The sequence below is a fragment of the Dipodomys spectabilis genome, unplaced genomic scaffold (assembly GCF_019054845.1).
Source record: "Dipodomys spectabilis isolate Male_0828 unplaced genomic scaffold, ASM1905484v1 ptg000124l, whole genome shotgun sequence".
Classification (NCBI taxonomy): Eukaryota; Metazoa; Chordata; class Mammalia; order Rodentia; family Heteromyidae; genus Dipodomys; species Dipodomys spectabilis.
Window position 1 is genome coordinate 1027999 of NW_024870801.1, and position 22030 is coordinate 1050028.

General features: G+C 63.2%; 1 protein-coding gene across 1 annotated transcript; it reads left to right on the plus strand.

The window, feature by feature from the left end:
• Window positions 1-809: 809 nt before the first annotated feature.
• Window positions 810-16090, plus strand: Capn10 (calpain 10). Its single transcript, XM_042689055.1, has 12 exons — window positions 810-1041; window positions 7042-7173; window positions 8094-8290; window positions 9642-9859; window positions 11691-11832; window positions 12469-12635; window positions 12769-13034; window positions 13546-13748; window positions 13844-14105; window positions 15123-15322; window positions 15456-15501; window positions 15731-16090. The coding sequence occupies exons 1-12, from the start codon at window positions 901-903 to the stop codon at window positions 15758-15760; spliced, it is 2004 nt and encodes a 667-aa protein (XP_042544989.1). The 5' UTR covers window positions 810-900; the 3' UTR covers window positions 15761-16090.
• Window positions 16091-22030: the final 5940 nt, after the last annotated feature.

Here is a 22030-nt window from a genome sequence, read left to right on the forward strand (position 1 = left end):
CGCAGCGCCAGGCTCCCGTCCACACCGGACCCCTCCCCGCAGCGCCAGGCTCCCGTCCACACCGCCCCCCTCCCCGCAGCGCCAGGCTCCCGTCCACACCGCCCCCCTCCCCGCAGCGCCAGGCTCCCGTCCACACCGGCCCCCTCCCCGCAGCGCCAGGCTCCCGTCCACACCGGGCCCTCCCCGCAGCGCCAGGCTCCCGTCCACACCGGCCCCCTCCCCGCAGCGCCAGGCTCCCGTCCACACCGGGCCCTCCCCGCAGCGCCAGGCTCCCGTCCACACCGGGCCCTCCCCGGCAGTGGCCGGCGCGGCCGCTCACCGCTCCCTCGTGAGCAGGGTCGGCGCCCCGGCCGCGGCCCCGCGCCCGGCGCGGGTCCCCACGCAGCCGGGAGTGGCGCTGGGGCTCAGACGGCCTTCCTCCGAGCGGCGGGGAGCCCGGGCTCCGGCCTCGCGCCCGAGGCCGGCCGCTGGCGGCGAAGCGCGCCGAGCCCTCCGGAGACGGGGCGGGGCGTGGCGGGCAGGCCAGGTGCACTGTGGGAGCGGCGCTGCTCGCGGGGTCGCTGGTCCGGCGCGGGGGTCTCCGAGCGCGCCCCCCTCACCCACGCGGAGCCCCCGGCGCGGCCCCGGCGCCTCCGGCCAGGAGGGAAAACAAACGCAGCCTCGCGAGAGTCGAGCTCGGGTGTCCCCGCTCGCCCCTCACGCGATTGGGCCGCGGTGTCAAGTGATCTCAGCCTCGCTCCTGGTTGGCTACCCGGGCGAGGGGCGGGCGCGCGGCGGGCGCCGAGTGGGTGGCCTGGCCGGCGAGGTCGCCGGGGGCGGCGGCGGCGGCGGCGGCTTCCCTCTCGCTTCCGGGCTGCGGCTGCGTTCTCCAGCCGCCGATGGGAGCCCCGCGCGCTGGAGATGCGGGCGGGCCGCGGTGAGGCGTCGGCGCGGGGCCTCTTCCGGGACTCCGCCTTCCCGGCCTCGGAGGCCTCTCTGTTTTCCAGCTTGTCCACGCCGCTGGCCCAGTTTCGGGAGGACATCACGTGGAGGCGGCCGCAGGTGCGGGGCGGGGCGGCCTCAGGGGCGGGGCGGGGCGGGACGGCCTCAGGGGCGGGGCGGGGCGGCCTCAGGGGCGGGGCGGGGCGGCCTCAGGGGCGGGGCGGGGCGGCCTCAGGGGCGGGGCGGGACGGCCTCAGGGGCGGGGCGGCCTCAGGGGCGGGGCGGGGCGGCCTCAGGGGCGGGGCGGCCTCAGGGGCGGGGCGGCCGCAGGGGCGGGGCGGCCTCAGGGGCGGGGGGGGGGGCCTCAGGGGCGGGGCGGCCTCAGGGGCGGGGCGGCCTCAGGGGCGGGGCGGCCTCAGGGGCGGGGGGGGGGGGGCCTCAGGGGCGGGGCGGCCTCAGGGGCGGGGCGGGACGGCCTCAGGGGCGGGGCGGGGCGGCCTCAGGGGCGGGGGGGGGGGGGGGGGGGCCTCAGGGGCGGGGCGGCCTCAGGGGCGGGGCGGCCTCAGGGGCGGGGCGGGGCGGCCTCAGGGGCGGGGTGGGACGGCCTCAGGGGCGGGGCGGCCGCAGGGGCGGGGCGGGGGGGGCCTCAGGGGCGGGGCGGGGCGGCCTCAGGGGTGGGACGGCCTCAGGGGCGGGGCGGCCGCAGGGGCGGGGCGGGGGGGGCCTCAGGGGCGGGGCGGCCTCAGGGGCGGGGCGGGACGGCCTCAGGGGCGGGGCGGGGCGGCCTCAGGGGCGGGGCGGGGCGGCCTCAGGGGTGGGACGGCCTCAGGGGCGGGGCGGCCGCAGGGGCGGGGCGGGGGGGGCCTCAGGGGCGGGGCGGCCTCAGGGGCGGGGCGGGGCGGCCTCAGGGGCGGGGCGGGGCGGCCTCAGGGGCGGGGCGGCCGCAGGTGCGGGGCGGGGCGGCCTCAGGGGCGGGGCGGGGCGGCCTCAGGGGCGGGGCGGCCTCAGGGGCGGGGCGGCCTCAGGGGCGGGGCGGCCTCAGGGGCGGGGCGGCCCCAGGGCAGCCTCAGGGGCGGGGCGGCCTCGGGGGCGGGGCGGCCTCGGGGGCGGGGCGGCCTCAGGGGCGGGGCGGCCTCAGGGGCGGGGCGGCCTCGGGGGCGGGGCGGCGTCAGGGGCGGGGCGGCCCCAGGGCAGCCTCAGGGGCGGGGCGGCCCCAGGGCAGCCTCAGGGGCGGGGCGGCCTCGGGGGCGGGGCGGCCTCGGGGGCGGGGCGGCCTCAGGGGCGGGGCGGCCTCAGGGGCGGGGCGGCCCCAGGGCAGCCTCAGGGGCGGGGCGGCCCCAGGGCAGCCTCAGGGGCGGGGCGGCCTCGGGGGCGGGGCGGCCTCAGGGGCGGGGCGGCCTCAGGGGCGGGGCGGCCTCGGGGGCGGGGCGGCCTGGGGGGCGGGGCGGCCTCGGGGGCGGGGCGGGGCGGCCTCAGGGGCGGGGCGGCCTCGGGGGCGGGGCGGGGCGGCCTCAGGGGCGGGGCGGGACGGCCTCAGGGGCGGGGCGGCCTCAGGGGCGGGGCGGCCTCAGGGGCGGGGCGGCCCCAGGGCAGCCTCAGGGGCGGGGCGGCCTCGGGGGCGGGGCGGCCTCAGGGGCGGGACGGCCTCGGGGGCGGGGCGGGGCGGCCTCGGGGGCGGGGCGGCCTCAGGGGCGGGGCGGCCTCGGGGGCGGGGCGGGGCGGCCTCGGGGGCGGGGCGGGGCGGCCTCAGGGGCGGGGCGGGGCGGCCTCAGGGGCGGGGCGGGGCGGCCTCGGGGGCGGGGCGGGGCGGCCTCGGGGGCGGGGCGGGGCGGCCTCAGGGGCGGGGCGGGGCGGCCGGCCTGCGCTCTCAGGTGCGTGGGGTGGGGGGGGGCTTTCCGCCCTCCACTGCGTCTGTCTGTTCCGGGCCGCCCGACCATGTGGCCCTGGAACAATCCGCACTAAAGTCCTCCGCGGCCAGAGTTCAAGGGGAGGGCGTGCGGCGGGCGCAGGCGCAGGGCTCCGCTCCGCTCTGCGCTGGGCCGGGGCCCCGCCCACAGGCGGTGCCACAGCGCGCATGCGCGTTCAGCAGCTCGGCTCACACTGGAGTCCTGGTTTTGCCCTTGCCCACCTGCGTCCCGGCGGACTGTTTCGAGTCTCCAGGTCCGAGAGTTGGCCAGACCGAGGCCGGGTCGTCCAGCGAGCAGAGCGCGGTGGGAAAGCCCGAGAGGCCGCCGTCCCCGCGGCGGGGGCTCCGGAGCCATCTGCCCTTGCGGGGTAGACAGGAAGTGGGGGCCACCCACAGACGGGGAGGGAGGGAGCTGACTTGTCTCAGGTGTAGGCCACCGACCGGTGTGACACGGAGTCCCCGAACAGCTCCCTACCGGCCGCGGCTCCTCCTGCGCCTGCGCCTGCGCCCCGGGCCGCGGGCTCTTCCCGCGCCTGCGCCCCGGGCCGCGGGCTCCTCCTGCGCCTGCGCCTGCGCCCCGGGCCGCGGGCTCCTCCTGCGCCTGCGCCCGCGCGTGTCCTGTACCTAGGAAGGTCCAGGCTGACGCCACCTACCCCGCTTTGGAAAAGGTGGTTTCAAATGTTGTACACTTGAATTTTTTGTAAAGGTTTTTAAAACAAAACGCTGGCCTGGCCTAGGGCTCTGTTGCTTTTGTTGTGAAAGGCAGAGGAAGGAGCTTCAGTGTGTGTGATGGGCAGCCATCCGGAAACGGGCCGGGAGCAAGGCCTGCAGAGGCAAAGAGCCCTAGTCACAGGCCTGTTCCTGTGGGTCACTGTATCAGTCCTTGTGTTGGGAGGGCTTGATTTTAGAAGTGGTTTATGTGCTAAGAATGACCACCAAATTGTGTAGTTCAACGTAGTGTCTGGTCACTACCACTGCTGGCACTTTCTTTCAGAGTGCATTGTTTATTAGTGTACAAGGGGGGAGGTTCGAGTATACAATGTATCCCAATCAACCTCATGCCCTATCACGGCCATCCCTTAAACACATTTCACTGGGTTTAGTTGTTCTGTTTTCATGCATGCAAACTACTTCAGCCGTGCCCACTTCCTCATTTGTCCATCATGCCAGCCCTCCCAACCCCTTCCCACAAGTGCCCCTCCAGCAGAGCCTGTCTTACTTTGCTCTCCTTCATTCTTTGTATATAGTAATTGCACCGAGGTTTTATCATGGAATTTCAGATGTTGATATATTTTCTTTGAGGGGGGGGGAGGGTCCGGTCATGGGGCCTGAACTCTGGGCCTGGGTGCTGTCCCTCAGCTCTTCAGCTCAAGGCTAGCACTCTACCACTTGAGCCACAGCACCACTTCCGGCCTTTTTCTTTTTGCTTATGTGGTGCTGAGGAATCGAACCCAGGGCCTCAGGCATGCAAGGCAAGCACTCTACCTCTGAGCCACCTTCCCAGCCCAATATATTATCTTCTGCTCTGAATAACTCTGTTCTCCCCTGCCAGGCCCCTGTTGATCAATAGCTTTCATAGATTCTTTATGCCATTGTTAATCTTTCTATTTTGGCCAAATGCCATTTTATATCATAGCCATGTGAGGGTATCACCTATTCATAATAAACAGGCAAGGAAAAGAAGAGGAATGAAAGTGTTTCATGTGAGGATGCAGGCACCCCTTGTTAATCGTGGAGAGGGGTGATGGGCCCAAGCTAGGATGGGCCTTTGGTGGGGACAGGTTTGTGGATACTTTGTGAGGAGGGTTGACAAGGTTTGGTAGAGGGTGAGGCTGAAGGAAGGATCAGGAATGACTTGGTGGGTTGTGAGGACAGTCCTGGGCAGAGCCAGGGCTCTAGAATTGAGTTTGTCTCCCCTGTACAAGCAGAGCTGTCACAAAGGCAGCTCAGGAGTGCAGGAAGAGCTAAGCCTTCCTTTGGGCATGAATATTGTAGGTGGTTTATAGTCCAGGACCTTGAAGAGCATCTTGGGACAGGTAGAGTGAGGGGTGGGAGGTGGCCAGAGGCTGAGCATTGAGGAGCCCAGCATGTGTGGGGCATGCAGGAGTTCCAACAGGACAAGCAGGCTGCGAAGGGAGAACAAGGGAGGAGCGTGGGATCATGGGAGTAGAGAGACGAAAGCCCAGGAGGAGCATGGGATCATGGGAGTCCAGGGTCGAGAACACGGGAGGAATGTGTGGGATCATGGGAGTCGAGGGTCGAGAACACGGGAGGAATGTGGGATCATGGGAGTCGAGGGTCGAGAACACGGGAGGAATGTGTGGGATCATGGGAGTCCAGGGTCGAGAACACGGGAGGAATGTGGGATCATGGGAGTCCAGGGTCGAGAACACGGGAGGAATGTGTGGGATCATGGGAGTCCAGGGTCGAGAACACAGGAGGAATGTGGGATCATGGGAGTTGAGGGATGAGAACACAGGAGCGTGGGATCATGGGAGTTGAGGGACGAGAGCAGGAGGAGCGTGGGATCATGGGAGTCGAGGGTCGAGAACACAGGAGCGTGGGATCATGGGAGTCGAGGGTCGAGAACACGGGAGGAATGTGTGGGATCATGGGAGTCGAGGGTCGAGAACACGGGAGGAATGTGTGGGATCATGGGAGTCGAGGGTCGAGAACACGGGAGGAATGTGTGGGATCATGGGAGTCCAGGGTCGAGAACACGGGAGGAATGTGTGGGATCATGGGAGAGTCGAGGGTCGAGAACACGGGAGGAATGTGGGATCATGGGAGTCGAGGGTCGAGAACACAGGAGCGTGGGATCATGGGAGTTGAGGGACGAGAGCAGGAGGAGCGTGGGATCATGGGAGTTGAGGGAGGAGAACACAGGAGGAATGTGGGATCATGGGAGTTGAGGGAGGAGAACATGGGAGGAGCGTGGGATCATGGGAGAGTCGAGGGTCGAGAACACGGGAGGAGCGTGGGATCATGGGAGTCGAGGGTCGAGAACACAGGAGGAATGTGTGGGATCATGGGAGTCGAGGGTCGAGAACACGGGAGGAATGTGGGATCATGGGAGTCGAGGGTCGAGAACACGGGAGGAGCGTGGGATCATGGGAGTCGAGGGTCGAGAACACGGGAGGAGCGTGGGATCATGGGAGTTGAGGGAGGAGAACATGGGAGGAGCGTGGGATCATGGGAGTCGAGGGATAAGAACACGGGAGGAGCGTGAGTGGGATCATGGGCAGGGACAGCTAGCTGTTCTGAAGCTGCCAGACGAACAGAACAGGAATGTACCATGGGATTTGGCACTGTGGAGATGGTGCTGGTGACCATATTCCCATATGGTTGACTCAGAAGCCAGAGGGGTCCACAGCTCTCCTGAGAAGCTGCCATGGGGGGTGCCCAGGTCAGCACATAGTGCCAAAGAAGAAGGATATGTCCAGAAGCAGGTATTCTGTCCTGCCGTGCATGGAGAATCGTGACAGGAGTAGAGGCCTGTGTCGTGGGAAGGGGAGGTCTGGTGCTAGAGGAGGAAGAGCGTCAGGTCCCATTCTGGTGAAGGCGGCCAGGTTGGTACCTCAGGCATTTGGACAAAGGAAGCATGAATGTTTTCAGGAGGAAGGCAAGGTCTAAGGGAGTGTGGGGAGTGGGAAATTTGTATGTAGGATTTCCTGAGAGAGTGAGGACCCATGAGAGATTGGGCATCACAAATCTCTAAAGCAAAACTAGTTAAGCCAGCACTTAGTTGTTTGAAACAAGAGGATGGTAAGCGTCATCTAGAACTAGGTACTGGTGATTCACGCCTGTAATCCTAACTGCTCAGGAGGCTGAGATTTGAGGATCATGTTTCAGGCAGGAAAGTTTGAGACATCTCCAATGAACAAAGAGCTGCAAGAGAGTGGTAGAGCACTAGCCTTGAGCACGAAAGGTCATAGGCTTGGCACCACAAAAGACTCATGCATAGTTCAGTTTCACCAGTAAGGATAGTGGACAGAGATGACCCCCCCCCAACCTGAGCTGGATCGGGGTCTGGAGCCAGGAGATGCTGAGGGACAGTGCTTGGGGGAGCTGCGTCTTTCCCTTCCCTCCCCCCGCGTGGGGAGCTCATGTGGTCACAAAGCTACTCCTGCCTTGTCACTTTCACCCCTTGGGTTCTTAGTTTAAAGATGAGCTGCCAGGCTTAGTCTAACTCTGGACAGTGTTCTTTATTTCAGGAAATCTGTGCAACACCCCGACTGTTTCCAGATAACCCAGGGGAAGGACAGGTGAAGCAAGGGCTGCTGGGGGATTGCTGGTTCCTGTGTGCCTGTGCGGCCTTACAGAAGAGTCAGCACCTCCTGGACCAGGTACGGGCCAAAGGCCTCCCTCTGCAGCTCCCCCTGCCTGCTGAGCTCAGGGAGCTCTTGCCAGAGCAGAGCCCCATGTGAGCCAGTCGCTGGCTGCTCTCCCGACCTGCGCTCTGTCGCGAGCAGGTAGAGGGGTGTAGGAGCAGGACCAAGCCTGCAGGTACCCTGGGAGGCTCTGCCCGGCTCTGAGATCTTCCAGGTCCTGGATTTTGGTGCTGGGCACATAGCACGGGGTTGGCAGAGGGCTTCCGTGTGGCCACTTTAGAGTATGTGACCTCAGAGAGTTAAGATTTTTTTTTACTGTGGAGAGGCCTTCATGGTGTCTTCCCTCGGGGCCCGGGCTGCGTTGGGGCCCACGTGCTGCCGAGGCCTTTCAGTGCACGGCCCTGGGGCAGGGGCCGGAGCACAGCACGCCTCCGCCGCCTCACACCCCTCCCATTGCACCTGCTTTTGCACACGGGTGCCTATGTCTCTCCCTGTCCTGAGTGAAGGCCGCCCTGACTTCCTGTTGTGGGGACTGGCACCCCGAAGGAACGAGCAATGGGCACAGTGGGCCTGCTGGCTGGCCAGCCCTAATCTGTCGCCTGTGTGCAGCCAACTCTGTCCAGAACTGGATCGGTTTTGCCTGCCAAAGTTGCGCTTTAGATTTAGGTCGAGTGCTTATTTGGGACATGGTTAACAAAGCGGTTGATCTGAAGCTTTGGGGAGTTTGGGTCCTGCAGGGCAGTCCTGAGCTATTTCAGTGGAGAGCATGGCTGTCTGTTCTGTGACGTGGATGTGTAGCTGCTGCACCCAGCGGAACCCGTGCCCTCGGCAGGCAGGGTGTCAGGGGTGCGGGTGATGCCTGTCTTCTCCGGCTCTGAGGAGTGGGGGATGCCTGCCTTTCATGCTCTCCTTCTGCTCCTCCTTGTGCATGCTAGGTCTTCCCTCCGGGACAGCCGAGCTGGTCCGACCAGACGTACCGTGGCCTCTTCGCCTGTCGAATCTGGCGGTTTGGATGCTGGCAGGAGGTGACGGTAGATGACCGTCTGCCTTGTCTTGCAGGGAGACTCTGCTTCTCCCGGTGCCAGAGAGAGGATGTCTTCTGGCTTCCCTTACTGGAAAAGGCCTATGCCAAGTAAGTGTGCTCTGCAGAGGTGATGGGGCGGGCGGGGCGGCCCTGGTGCTGCTCCGGGGGGCCTGGGACACCTGCCCGGGCCGCCCGGTGTTGCCAATACACGGGGCCTGGCAGCCAGACTGTGGGTCTGCGGGGACCTGTGGTTTGCTCTTCCCTGTCCCTTTTTTCACGGTCCAGCAGTCACTGCCTCTGCATGGAGAAGGTGGGCAGGTCCGCCCTCCCCAGACCCTGCAGAACAACGCCTCTGTGCATCGTTGAGCATCCAGGCAGGCTGGCTGCCGGGTGGGGGAGGAGTGAGCCATGTGTGTGCCATCACGCGCTTGGCTTGTCCTGCGCGTGAGTCCCAGCTAACACAGCCAACGGTGTCTGGCTGAGGGAGGCCGACGGGAAAATGAGAAAATGGGCCCTTTACTTTGAGCCTTGCCCACCCTGGCAGGACGGTGTGAACGTGGGTAGAGACCAGCAGGACGGTGTGAACGTGGGTGGAGACCAGCAGGACGGTGTGAACGTGGGTGGAGACCAGCAGGACGGTGTGAACGTGGGTGGAGACCAGCAGGACGGTGTGAACGTGGGTGGAGACCAGCAGGACGGTGTGAACTTGGGTGGAGACCAGCAGGACGGTGTGAACGTGGGTGGAGACCAGCAGGACGGTGTGAACTTGGGTGGAGACCAGCAGGACGGTGTGAACGTGGGTGGAGACCAGCAGGACGGTGTGAACGTGGGTGGAGACCAGCAGGACGGTGTGAACGTGGGTGGAGACCAGCAGGACGGTGTGAACGTGGGTGGAGACCAGCAGGACGGTGTGAACTTGGGTGGAGACCAGCAGGACGGTGTGAACGTGGGTGGAGACCAGCAGGATGGTGTGAACGTGGGTGGAGACCAGCAGGATGGTGTGAACGTGGGTGGAGACCAGCAGGATGGTGTGAACGTGGGTGGAGACCAGCAGGATGGTGTGAACGTGGGTAGAGACAGACCAGTAGGATGGTGTGAACGTGGGTGGAGACCAGCAGGGTGGTGTGAACGTGGGTGGAGACCAGCAGGGTGGTGTGAACGTGGGTGGAGACCAGCAGGACGGTGTGAACGTGGGTGGAGACCAGCAGGACGGTGTGAACGTGGGTGGAGACCAGCAGGATGGTGTGAACGTGGGTGGAGACCAGCAGGATGGTGTGAACGTGGGTGGAGACCAGCAGGGACATAGCAGACTATGGCAATTGCAGGCGAGCCCAAGCCTCAATTCACCAAAGATATGGTGGGAGGTCAGAGGCATGGAAGCGGGGTCAGTGTGTCAAGGACCTTGTAGTGGCGCAGGCAGACCTGATGGTCAGACCCGCTCCTGTGTGTGGTCCCCTAGGGTCCATGGCTCCTATGAGCGCCTGTGGGCAGGGCAGGTAGCAGACGCCCTTGTGGACCTCACCGGGGGCCTGGCCGAACGGTGGAGCCTGAAGGACGTGGCAGGCAGCTGCGGTCAGCAGGATGCAACCCAGGCCGGGAGCCCCAGGACTTGTCGGCAGCTCCTGCGCCTGAAGGACCAGTGTCTGATCAGCTGCTCGGTGCTTAACCCCAGAGCAGGTAAGGCACTTGGCAGGGCCCCTCCCGCCCTGCTTGAGATACCCTGAATGAAGTGGAACAGGAAGTCAGAAGGCTGTCCTTGAGGGAGCAGTCCTGAGCTGGCGACCTCCCTCTTCTGTCTCAGAGAGAGCTGACCCTCCCCTTCCTCCACCAGTCTTTTCTGTTAGAGCAAGACAGGACCACCATCATGGTCCCTTGCCTCCCAGAGACAGCTGGGAAGCGAGGCGGCCTGACAGGGCTCACGCCCCTACTCCTTAAACCCGCCCATTAGGGTTCGTTAAGGGAAGTTTGCAAGTGAAGAAAGAAGGCCAGCAAGGTGGCTCACACCTGTAATCCCAGCTACTTGGAAGGTAGAGATGAGGGAGTGAAGGGTACAATCCTGATTCGAAGCCAGCCCAGGCAAAACACCAGCAAGACTCCATCTCAGCAAAAAATGTGAATGTGCTGATCCTCACCCGTGGTTCTGGTGTGGGAGGGACAGAGGAGGAGGTCAGAGTCTGAGGCCAGCCCAAGCAAACACGGGAGGCCCTATCTGGGAAATAACTAAAGCAAAAAGGGCAGGAAAGATGGGAGGGCTAATTGCAGTGCAGAGCCTGCCTGGCAAGCAGATGCCCCAGGCTCAAATCCTACGATTGCCCAAACTAAAGAGGAAAGAACTCACTGAAAACCATCGGTGGCTTTTCCATCTACCTCTCTGTTTTCTGTAAACGTATGTGCATTTCCGTTCTGTTTCTTTGCTACTACATAAGCTTTAACGTCTTATTTCATTTGTGGACCTGATGGCTTTCTTAATCCTCCTGTTGTTGGATGCCTAGTCTTTCTGGTAATTAAAAGTAACACCACAGTGAATTTTTTTTTCCCGGTCATGGGACTTGAATTCTAGTCCTGGGTGCCTTGAGCTCTTCAGCTCAAGGTTAGTGTTCTAATACTTGAGCCACAGCATGTCTTGAGATAAGCATCTCCCAGACTTTCCTGCCCAGGCTGGCTTTGAACCTCGATCCTCAGATCCCAGCCTCCTGAGTAGCTAGGATGACGGGCCTGAGCCAATGGCTCCTGGTACCACAGTGAATTTTTTATTCACACTCAGGACTTTTTCCCTGATCCAACTTTGGTTCATTAACATGAACATAAAAGCAGCACGTGCGAGCCGCCGAGTGCCTCTGCCAGCGTGTCAGCCCCTGTCTCCTCTCCTGGGGCCAGGCACTGCCGGAGGCAGGAGGAGACGCAGACGCTGGTCTCTCCTTCAGAGAGAGAGAGCTGGCTGAGGAGCCTGGCTCCCAGCCATTGGTTCTGGGGCGGCCACCTCAAGGGTGGACGGGCTGTGCCTGACACGTGCAGAGGGCTGCTGGCGTGTCCAGGGCCCAGACACTGGGGCTCCCACGGCGGCTGCAGGGCTGCCTCCCCAGATCGACACCACTCTGCCAAGTGAGAGTCTCAGGGCCTCCAGTCCTCCTTGGTTGGGGTCTGAGTGCCCCGAGTTCGGCTGGTTTGCCTGGAGGAGGGCCAGCTCTCCTGGTTACTCACAGCTGCAGCCCCATCGCCGACAGCAGTCATGCATGCTTGAAGACTGGTCTGCACAGGCCCTGCATGGTAACAGCTGAAGCCCAGAGAAGGAAATGGTCGCGCAGAACCAGTCCCCAGGGGCAACAAGCCAGGGCTGCCTCTCGGCCCTTCCCCATGGCACACAGTGCTGTGCTGCAGAGGCCGGCAGAGCAACTGGCCTGTGGCCCAGGGCCGAGCTCGTCTTGAGGGACCTGAGTCCGCCAGCAGCCAGGGCCGAGAGGGCTGCTCGGCGGGCAGTCGGCAGGCCGCGCGGCTGTTCCACACACAGGTGCCAGGGAGCTGGGGGAGTTCCACGCCTTCATCATCTCAGATCTGCGAGAGCTCCGGAGCCGGGCCAGCCAGGGCACCCTGCTGCTGAGGATCCAGAACCCCTGGGGCCGCAGCTGCTGGCAGGGGCTGTGGAGAGAGGGGTGAGTGCCAGACCCGTGCTGGCGGGAGGAGGTGGTGTTGAGACGCCCCGGCCTGCGCTCGGTCACTTCAGTTCACACCGTCATGCTTCCGTGTGGGCTTTGGAGGCCCGAGACCATGCTCTCCTTGGTCTGAGAGTTTTCAGGGACACCCCCAGGGTGGTGTGTACCTGGCCAGACGTTTGGCTGCGTAGGGACGGGGGTTGCCTGTAGCTACAGTCCTCAGCTCACTAAGACTCAACCAGCACCTCCTTAAGTCCTGAGAGCTCTGAGGCTCTTGGACCATGACCACCCCGTTGAGCCCGGGCAGGGCCGGGCACTGAGCAAACAGCATGGTTCTCGGTGAGGTTATACGGGCTCCACAGAGCACAGAGTCAGAGTCCAGACTGACTGTCCTGGGAAGATAGCTCTAGAGGCAAGAGCACCCCTGAAGGACGAGGCACCCATGGGGGCAGAGCGCCCCGTTGTGCAGGTGCAGGGCTAGAGGTTTTGGTGGGTGTCTGCAGCACAGAGAACCCACGCAGGGACCTCAGCCCGGAGGGGTCTGTGGGGCTGGGCAGCCCTGGAGTGTGGGAATTCAGGGCAGCCCAGCCTCCTCTGCCTTGGTTGTCAGCTCCGCTGACGTGAGGCTCCCTGCAGGGGCGAAGGATGGAAGCAGGTGGAGCCGGGGGAGCAGGCGCAGCTCCTGGCGCAGCTCCAGGAAGGGGAGTTCTGGGTGGAGGAGGAGGAGTTCCTCAGGGAGTTTGACGAGGTCACCATCAGCTACCCAGTCACAGAGGCTGGCCACCTGCAGAGTCTCTACACAGGTAGGGGCCTCTGACGTGGAGAGACTGAACAGGGGGGTGGATCCCACGTGCTGACCCATGCGGGGAGATGGGGCCCCAAGAGGGCTGAGCCGGGGGCGCCGGCCCCGAGCTGATGCCAGTGCTTTCCTACTAGAGAAGGTGCTTTGCCATGCACGGGCCCTGCCTGGGGCCTGGGTCGCAGGGCGGTCGGCCGGAGGCTGCCGGAACAACAGTTGCTTCCCCTGCAACCCCAAGTTCTGGCTGCGGCTGGCCGAGCCCAGCGAGGTGTGCGTGGCCGTCCTGCAGAGACCCCGCGAGGCGAGCCTGGCCGTCCCGCAGAGGCCCCGCGAGCCTGGGACCGGCCCAACCCGGGCCAGCCATGGCCAGGTCTACCAGGCTGTGGGCCTGCACCTGTGGAAGGTAACTTCCCTGGGGCCCTGGGTGGCCCAGGAGGAACACCCTCGCACACAGGTCCCCGCACCCCTTGGGCTGCCAGCCCCCGTCTCCCAGACCCTGCTCTCAGCTTCTCCACCCGACCCTGGGTGCCCCGCTGGCCCTGCCCCTGCATCCTTCCTGGGTCTCTGGCCTGCAGTCCCCGTCCCCCGCCATGGTGATCCAGACATTCAGCTGGGGACACTCAGCCTGACGTGCGCATCCGCCAGTCCATCAGTGTAGCGGGGCTAGAGCAAGCAGGTCAGGGAGCCACTGCTCGCTCTTGAAGGCTGGTAATCTGTGTGACAGACAGCTCTCACGTCCAATCCATGGCCTGTGTCACGGGCCTTCCTCTTGCAAAAGAAGTTGCTGGGAGTTTGTCCAGGCTTTTTGGAGCATGGCTCTGTGTAGATGCTGAGTGGGTGGGGGCTCTGCCTGGTAGCTCCGGGCCCCTGTGCACGCAGGGAAGCAGAGGATGGCCTCCCCTGTGGTGTTGCAGGTGGAGCAGCGGCGGGTGAGTCTGCCCCGCGTCCTGTCTGCGCCCCCGGTGGCCGGAACGGCGTGTCACACCTATGACCGCGAGGTCCACCTGCGCTGCCAGCTGTCCCCAGGCTTCTACCTGGCAGTGCCCAGCACTTTCCTGAAGGACGTGCCAGGGCAGTTCCTGCTCCGGGTCTTCTCCACTGGGAAGGTTTCCCTCAGGTGAGGAGCGGGTGCCCGCAGCTCTCCTTGTGCTGGGCTGAGGCCCCCTCCGCGACAGGGTCGTCTCTGAGCGCGCCTCTGCCTGTTTCCCGTAGTGCTGTCAGGCCCGTGGCCAAGGGGGCCTCCCCCAGAACAGCGCAGCCTGCTGGCGAGTGGGAGACGGTGCAGCTGCGGGGGCTCTGGAGAGCCGGACAGACGGCCGGGGGCAGCAGGAACTTTGCCTCCTACCCCTGCAACCCTTGCCTCCCGTTCTCCGTCCCCGAGGGTGCCGGTCCCCGCTGTGTCCGCATCACCCTGTGCCAGCACTGCCAGCTTGGTGACAGCCAGCTCTACCCCATTGGCTTCCACGTCTTCCAGGTTTGTGGCCTTTGCTCGCTGTGACTCCAGGCCTGGCCATCTGGCCGCCTGGTCTCATAAAAGACTTATCTGTAGCTCCCATGAAGTCCTTAGGCCCAGAGTGAGCCAAGGCAGCCCTTGGCCACCCACCTACCCTGGCTCAGAGCGGACCTTCCACTCTCCCCTGCAGCTGCTCTGGAGACCTGGGCGGAGGCCAGCCTCACCACAGGGTGGGGGTGTGTGGCCCCAGAGCAGGACCCCAGGGCGATCCTGGCAGGCTGCTCAGCAGGGGAAGGAGGCAGCTGGGGAGGCCACACCCAGGGAACATGCCAGAAGTATTGGCCACACAGCCCCATCAGCAACATGACAAATTGCCTGCCAGCCATAAGCCACTGTGGTCAGAGAGCCTAGAGGATTCCATATAGACTCCACCAGGGGGGAGGAGCTCTGGGGTTCAGGGGTCTACATCAGGCCCAGGCACCCCGAGGGGTCACTGGACGGGTAGTGAAGGGTCAGGAGAAGGCCATGCCCAGGGGCCCCACACCTGGGGTCCTGCTGGCCCCAGGGGCGTCCTGGGCCGCTAGGGTGGGGTTGGAGGCACGTGCACACCACCCTGGGACTGGGGCTTCTGTGTCCCTTGGGAATGGTAGCCAGTGCTTCCAGAGAAGGAGGGAGACTTCTAGAACCCTGTCCCCAGTCACCTGCCTCAGGCACCCGGAGCCCTGAGTAGAGTGCCAGAACTTGGGGTCCTATCAGAGCATGCCAAGGCAGAAGCCAGAGTATAAATACTCCATAAAACAGAACCTTGGTCACCCTCCGGGCTTGGACACTGTTCAAGGATGGCTCCTCTGAAGTGCTGGGCCTGGTGTCAGCCTGTCAGTTCCTCCTAGAAGAAGGGAGCATGTGACTCAGGAGGATTGGGGGCATCAGGTTCCAGAAGTCCAAGCAGGCTGACCAGACAGCCCTCCGCTGGGCCTGGGCAGAGGGAATGCCTGCAGCACCCCGTGCAGACCCCCAGACTGACTCGTCACCCGCCAGGTCCCCTCAGGTGGTGTGAGCCAGGACACGCGCGCGCTGCTGCTCCAGGAGCCTTTGCTGAGCTGTGTGCCACACCGCTATGCGCAAGAAGTCGGCCGGCTCTGTCTCCTGTCTGCGGGCGCCTACAGAGTGGTGCCCTCCACCTATCTGCCAGACGCCGAGGGGGCCTTCACCGTCACCATAGCCATCCGGATAGACAGGTGGGGTCCGGGGTCTCCGTGGGCGTGAGTGCTCGGCCTTTCCCAGTTGGCACCGGAGGTGGGCATGTGCACCTGGGAGCTCCTGGGGGTGTGCCGAGAGCAGATCTCAGGGCTGACCCGGCTCTCTCCACAGGCGGTCCATTCACAGCCAGGAGATGCTGGGCCAGGCCCTCCAGGAGGTGTGTATGAAGCGTCCCTCGACATTTCCCTCCTGGCTCACCTGCCCGTGGCCAGCTGGTGGGGATCTTAATTCCTTCAGTACCCCCCCCAGCCATCCTGCTGCAGATGATCTCTGGGACATGGGGTGCCCTCTCATGAGAGCCACAGGGCAGGGAGAGAGACTGGGTCTGTCTTGTTCCTTGGGGTTGGAGGGCCAAGGAAGGCTGGACCTTTGCCGCTCCTTTGCAGGTCTCCGTCGTGGCGGTGATGAAAACCTGACTGGCGTCCCTGTGTGCCGGCCGGCGGCACAGAGCCACGTTGGTGCCTGCAGCCTCTGCCCTAGAGCCCCAGCCCTGGCGTCCTGCCAGGAGAGGGGCCGGCCGAGCCCAGCAGCGGCTGCAGGAAGGGCAAGGCCTCAGGTGGCATCTTTGTTCCAACCAGAGACTGCAAGACTCCCAGACCCCAGAGATGAGGCTGGAGAGTTCCCAGGACCCTCCCAGCTCTCTCTCCTTCCCCGCGGGAGCAGGCGTGGCAGGCGCCACTGGAAACTGTGTCCACTGAAACATTTTTAGGGTGTGGTTTTATAATAAAGGAGTGACTGAGATGGTCTGCAGGGTCCACCATTGAGTCAGCTTCCAGTGCGCAGGTGTGGGGCAGAGCCGTCGCCTCCCGCGGCGTGGCGGTGCTGCCTCTGCCCCAGTGCTGCCATTCCCGCCCCACACCGCCGTGTCCACCACACACCGCCACCGCTGCCGTGTCCACCACACACCACCACCGCCGTGTCCACCACACCACCACCGCCGTGTCCACCACACACACCACCACTGCCGTGTCTGCCCCACACCACCACTGCCGTGACCACCACACACACCACCACTGCCGTGTCCACCACACACACCACCACTGCCGTGTCCACCACACCACCACTGCCGTGTCCACCACACCACCACCACCACTGCCGTGTCCACCACACACACCACCACTGCCGTGACCACCACACACACCACCACTGCCGTGACCACCACACACCACCACCACTGCCGTGTCCACCACACACACCACCACTGCCGTGACCACCACACACACCACCACTGCCGTGTCCACCACACCACCACTGCCGTGTCCACCACACACACCACCACCGCCGTGTCCACCACACACCACCACCGCCGTGTCCACCACACACCACCACCGCCGTGTCCACCACACATACCACCACTGCCGTGTCCACCACACCACCACTGCCGTGTCCACCACACACACCACCACCGCCGTGTCCACCATACACCACCACCGCCGTGTCCACCACACACCACCACCGCCGTGTCCACCACACACCACCACCGCCGTGTCCACCACACATACCACCACTGCCGTGTCTGCCCCACACCACCACCGCCGTGTCCACCACACACCACCACCGCCGTGTCCACCACACACCACCACCACTGCCGTGTCCACCACACACCACCACCGCCGTGTCCACCACACACCACCACTGCCGTGTCCACCCACACCACCACCACTGCCGTGTTCACCACACACCACCACCGCCGTGTCCACCACACACCACCACCGCCGTGTCCACCACACACCACCACCGCCGTGTCCACCACACACCACCACCGCCGTGTCCGCCACACATACCACCACCGCCGTGTCCGCCCCACACCACCACCGCCGTGTCCGCCACACACCACCACCGCCGTGTCCGCCACACACCACCACCACTGCCGTGTCCACCACACACCACCACTGCCGTGTCCACCACACACCACCACTGCCGTGTCCACCCACACCACCACCACTGCCGTGTCCACCACACACCACCACTGCCGTGTCCACCACACACCACCACCACTGCCGTGTCCACCACACACCACCACCGCCGTGTCCACCACACACCACCACTGCTGTGTCCACCACACACCACCACTGCCGTGTCCGCCCCACACTGCCACCCCATCCTCTCCCAGTGGTGTATGGCTTCTGATGGAGAAGGGCCGCCCTCCAGGCTCTGCTTTTCTGGGTTGGAACCTTGTTGCCCTGGTGACTTGGCCCTGTGTGGTGGGGGTGTCATCAGCTTTACTACAAGACAGCCAGCAGTGACGAGCCCGAGTGCAGCTAAGGCCTCGGGACGGTGTGAGCCAGGCCTGCTGTGGAAACAAGCCTCGCGGGTCTCCCTAAGCAGCCAGGCCGGCCCGAGCCTCCCGGAGCGCCGGGCAGAGGCCTCCTGGCTCCTGTCTGCAGCTCTGTGTCTCCACACAGCGCTCTCCAGCACCCTGGGGCCAGCACCCTGGGGCCGTCGGCAGGGGCATCCACACACCATGTTCCAGGCCCTCCGGCAACAGCAGAGCGAATGTAGCAATTAGACAAGAAGGATCAGGACCTTGAGCAAATGTTGTGATTGGCTGGAAGGACCCTCACCTTGGGCAGATTTAGTGGCAGGACCAGGAGGACCATGGCTTAGTCCAGGGCATGCTGTGTCTCACACGTGTGATAGAATGCCATCACCGTGGGCAGTGGGTGACCCAGCTTTGGTGTGCAGATTCTGCAGGAAAATAGGCTGGAGCAAAATGTGGGGCGAAGAGTTTGCATGGAAGGCGGAAGTAAAACTGACGTGGCAGAAGTCTGCCGTGGGTGCGGGGCCCGGCTCCGCGGTCCTGCGGAGGACTTGGGACCCTTGAGGCCAGCCTGAGAATTCCTCAAGTGTCCCCAGGCCAGCCACTCTCCTCCAGGCCAGCAGGCCTCCTCTCCACTGCCCCTTCCCTTCCAGCACATCTCTTCAGACAGTAGCCCGAGGAAGGCTGACGTGAACCCCTAAGAAGAGACTCCGGGGCTAAAAGCTTCCAGGAAGGACCTCGGGTGGCCTCAGGCTGGCCTCTGGAGAGACAAGCAGGAGTAGTTGGCTGCAGGCTCTCAGCATCCATTTGAAAAGCAGCTGCTACACGGCATAAACAGGTCTGCTGTGCCATCCAGACCCCATCGGTCCCCAGCTCCAGCGCCATGCTCGCCGGGGGCACAGCCAGCTCGCCGGCCACAGGCACCTGCTCAGTGTGGTGAAGGAGAGGCCGCGGGGAAGGAAGGGCTGAGAAGCGGGGATGCTGCTCACCCACCTCTAGAGGGCGCTGCGCCCCAGCCCCGCACTGAGCCCCGTCTCAGCAAGTCCAGCTCGCGAGCTCCCGCAGCCTCCTGGACCACATGGAAATAGAGCAAGCCCTTGGGATGCCGTGGCTCCTCCCAGGGGGGTGCACTTGTCCACACCCGCCCTCCCCTGGGCCTCTGCGTATGTCACATAATTTATGAACAAGACAGTTGTGGAGGCTCAAAGTCCAAGACCAAGGCCCAGGGGAGTTGGTGTCTGGGAAGTGCTTCCTGGTTCGCGTGGACTCTTCACTGTGGGTGGAGATCAGGGAGGGCTGACGTCTGCTTCCTGGCTCACCCGTGGACTCCTCGCCGAGTGCTCAGGGGTGGGATGCTGGGGAAGCCCTGTGGGGTTCTTTCTAGAGGGGCGTTGGCTCTTTGGGGTTAGTGTTTCAAAATGTCCATCTTGGAGAACACTTTTGGGGTGACAGCACCCCTGTGGTCTTGAAGTCCCACCTCCCATGTCCCTTCACAGCCCTCAGCCCGGCTGGACCACAGCTGCCCTAGTCAGGCCACAGGACTCCCTAGGAAGCATGGTTTTGCCTTCCTGTGGTAGCCCAGCAGTGTCCAAGATGAGGCCCAGCCCTGGGCTCGGGGGACCGCCTCCCTGGTGGCGGGAAGAGGTGGATGGTTCTGGTAGATCCAGGCAGGCAGGCTGGGCGTATGAGGGCAACACCTTCCCAGCCACCTGGGCAGACTTGGCCCGTTCCCTGGCCAGCTCTTCCCAGCACGACTTCCTGCTCAGAGCCAGCGCCGCCTGTGAGGCCAGGCCCAGCCCCGTCCTGGCTGCCCCGCCCTGCGCCTTCTCCCTGGGCCCAGCTCGTCCTGGGCACACAGAGCTTCGGGGGTGAGTACTGACAGCGGTGCAGGGGCCCGGCCGGGGCAGAGACTCGTGGGCACAACGGGACAGCAGGGGCTGGCCAGGGCAGGGATTCAGATGAGCGCTCTCTCTCTCTCTCTCTCTCTCTTTCTTTGTCTCTCTGTCTCTCTCTCTCTCCCGCTCTATCTCTCTCTTCCGCTCTCTCTCTCTCTCCTCCTCTCTCTCCCCTCCCCTCCCTTCTCTTTCTTCTGTCTTCCCCTACTCCTACCTCTCCACCGCCTGCCTCTCTCTGCCCTCATAACCATGCTTTGCTAGGTATCCTATGTATGAGTAAGCTGGGTTTGTGACTCAAACCAGCTTTGCGGTCATTGGAGGTGAACACTGGAATGAATCGCTGCGGTCCTCACCCGGCGCGGAGCTTTGCGTTCGGCCCTCCGTTGGGGGAGGGGCTTTTCTGGTTTGAAGGGACAGGAGCAGCCCACCGGTGTCCAGAGCTTCCCAGGGAGCTCACGTGGAGGCTGCGGGGCTCTGGCTGGTGGACAGCCCGGGGGGCCCTGGCCAGTCCTCTCTGGCCCCTGAGGAGTACAGGCAGTGTCCGCGGTGTCCATGTAGCGTGGCCTTGGGTCTGCACCGGGATCACAGGGCGCACTGACTCGGGTGTGCGCGGCCTCTCCGGTCGGGGAGCCCAGGCTGCGGCTGGGGACACGTGCCCCTTTGCAGTGGGTGAGGAGGCCACCTGGCAGTGAAGGAGCCTCGGCTTGAGTGGACAGAGGCGCATAGGTTTGGAACAGGCCTAGTTCCCTGTGGGTCCCACGGCCTGGCTGGTCGGGCAGGGCAATCCTGGTATTGTGCCTGTGCTGCTGTCCAGGTGACCCAGGCTTGCCCTTCATCCTTCAGGCCCAGTGGGGAGGCTGAGCAGGAGAGACGCTTCCCACCACCTCCTGTGCCCCAGTCCCACAGGGCGCACATGTTGGGTGGCAGGCACCCTGCCCAGCCCTGCACCATGGATGTGGCCGAAACAGCCGGTGTGCCTGCCGTGGCCCGCACAGCCCACTGGAGAGGACCATCCGCACACAGGTGAACCAGGTGGCAGTGGACAGTGACGCCACAGATGGCCAGCAGGTCAGGCAGGCGCTGGGCATTCAGCAGGTGGACAGCAGAGGCTGTCCGGGCTTGTAGAGTGTTGGCGTGGAAGTGGAGAACAGAAGCCTCCAGGGTGTGTAAGGTAGGGTTGGGTGGAGGGATGGAGGCAGAGGAGAGGCCAGCGTGGACGCAGGACGCGAAGGCAACAGGATCTGTAGCCTCTGTGTGCGAACATGCCTATCACAGCTTCCGGTGCTTTCTCAAGCTCCCTCAGCCGTGGTTAGCGGGTTGGAGCACACACACTTTGCACTCGTACCCAAATGTTTCTTCAGGTTTGCAAATGGTGTAGTTTTGTTTGTTTTCCACTTACATTGTTGCTGGTTTGAGAAAATGCAGTTTTAGTATATTAATGCAGTATCCTATGTGGATTTTTCTTTTTTTCTTTTTTGTTGGGGGTCCAGTCGTGGGGCCTGAACTCTGGGTCTGGGCGCTGTCCCTCAGCTCTTCAGCTCAAGGCTAGTGCTCTACCACTTGAGCCACAGCACCACTTCCGGCTTTTTTCTTTTTGTTTATGTGGTGCTGAGGAATCGAACCCAGGGCCTCAGGCATGCAAGGCAAGTGCTCTACCACTGAGCCACCTTCCCAGCTCCCTATGTGGATTTTTCTAATATGTTTTTTAGTGTATGGATTCTTCTTTTGTTTTCTGGCAACTTCTTTAATATTTTCCATTTGTAGAATTGTATAAGAGGTGACATTTAAAACTTAATGGATTTAATTTGCTAGTGTGTGTGTGTGCACGTGCACACACGTGTACATGTACAAATACCGATGCATGAGTTCAGGGAGCTCTCCCTGACAGCTAGACTGATGCTCTATCACTTGAGCCACAGTTCCACTTTTGGCTTTTTGGTGGTTTCTTGCGATGAGACTCTCACAGACTTTCTTGCCCAGGTTGGCTTTGAACTGCCATCCTCAGATCTCAGCCACCTGAATAGCTAGGATTATAGATGGGAGTCACTGCATACAGCTACACGGTACCTTTTCTCTTCCCTGTGCTGAGGTCAATCCGGTGTTAATATGCCTGTCAGAGCTTCCTTATGATCTTTATAACTCTCTTCATTTTTTTTTTTTTTGGCCAATCCTGTGGCTTGAACTCAGGGCCTGGGCACTGTCCCCAAGCTTCTTTTGCTCAAGGTTAGCACTCTAGGTCTGAGAATGTGGCTTAGTGGTAGAGTGCTTGCCTATCATGCATGAAGCCCTGGGTTCGATTCCTCAGTACCACCAAACAGAAAGAGCCAGACGTGGTGCTGTGGCTCAAGTGATAGAATGCTAGCCTTGAGCAAAAGAAGCCCGGGGACAGTGGCCATGCCCTGAGTTCAAGCCCCAGGATTAGCAAAAAAAAAAAAAAAAATTAAAGAAGGAAGGAAAAAGATTAGCACTCTACACCTTGAGCCTCTTCCAGCTTTTTCTGTGCATGTGGTACTGAGGAATGGAATCCAGGG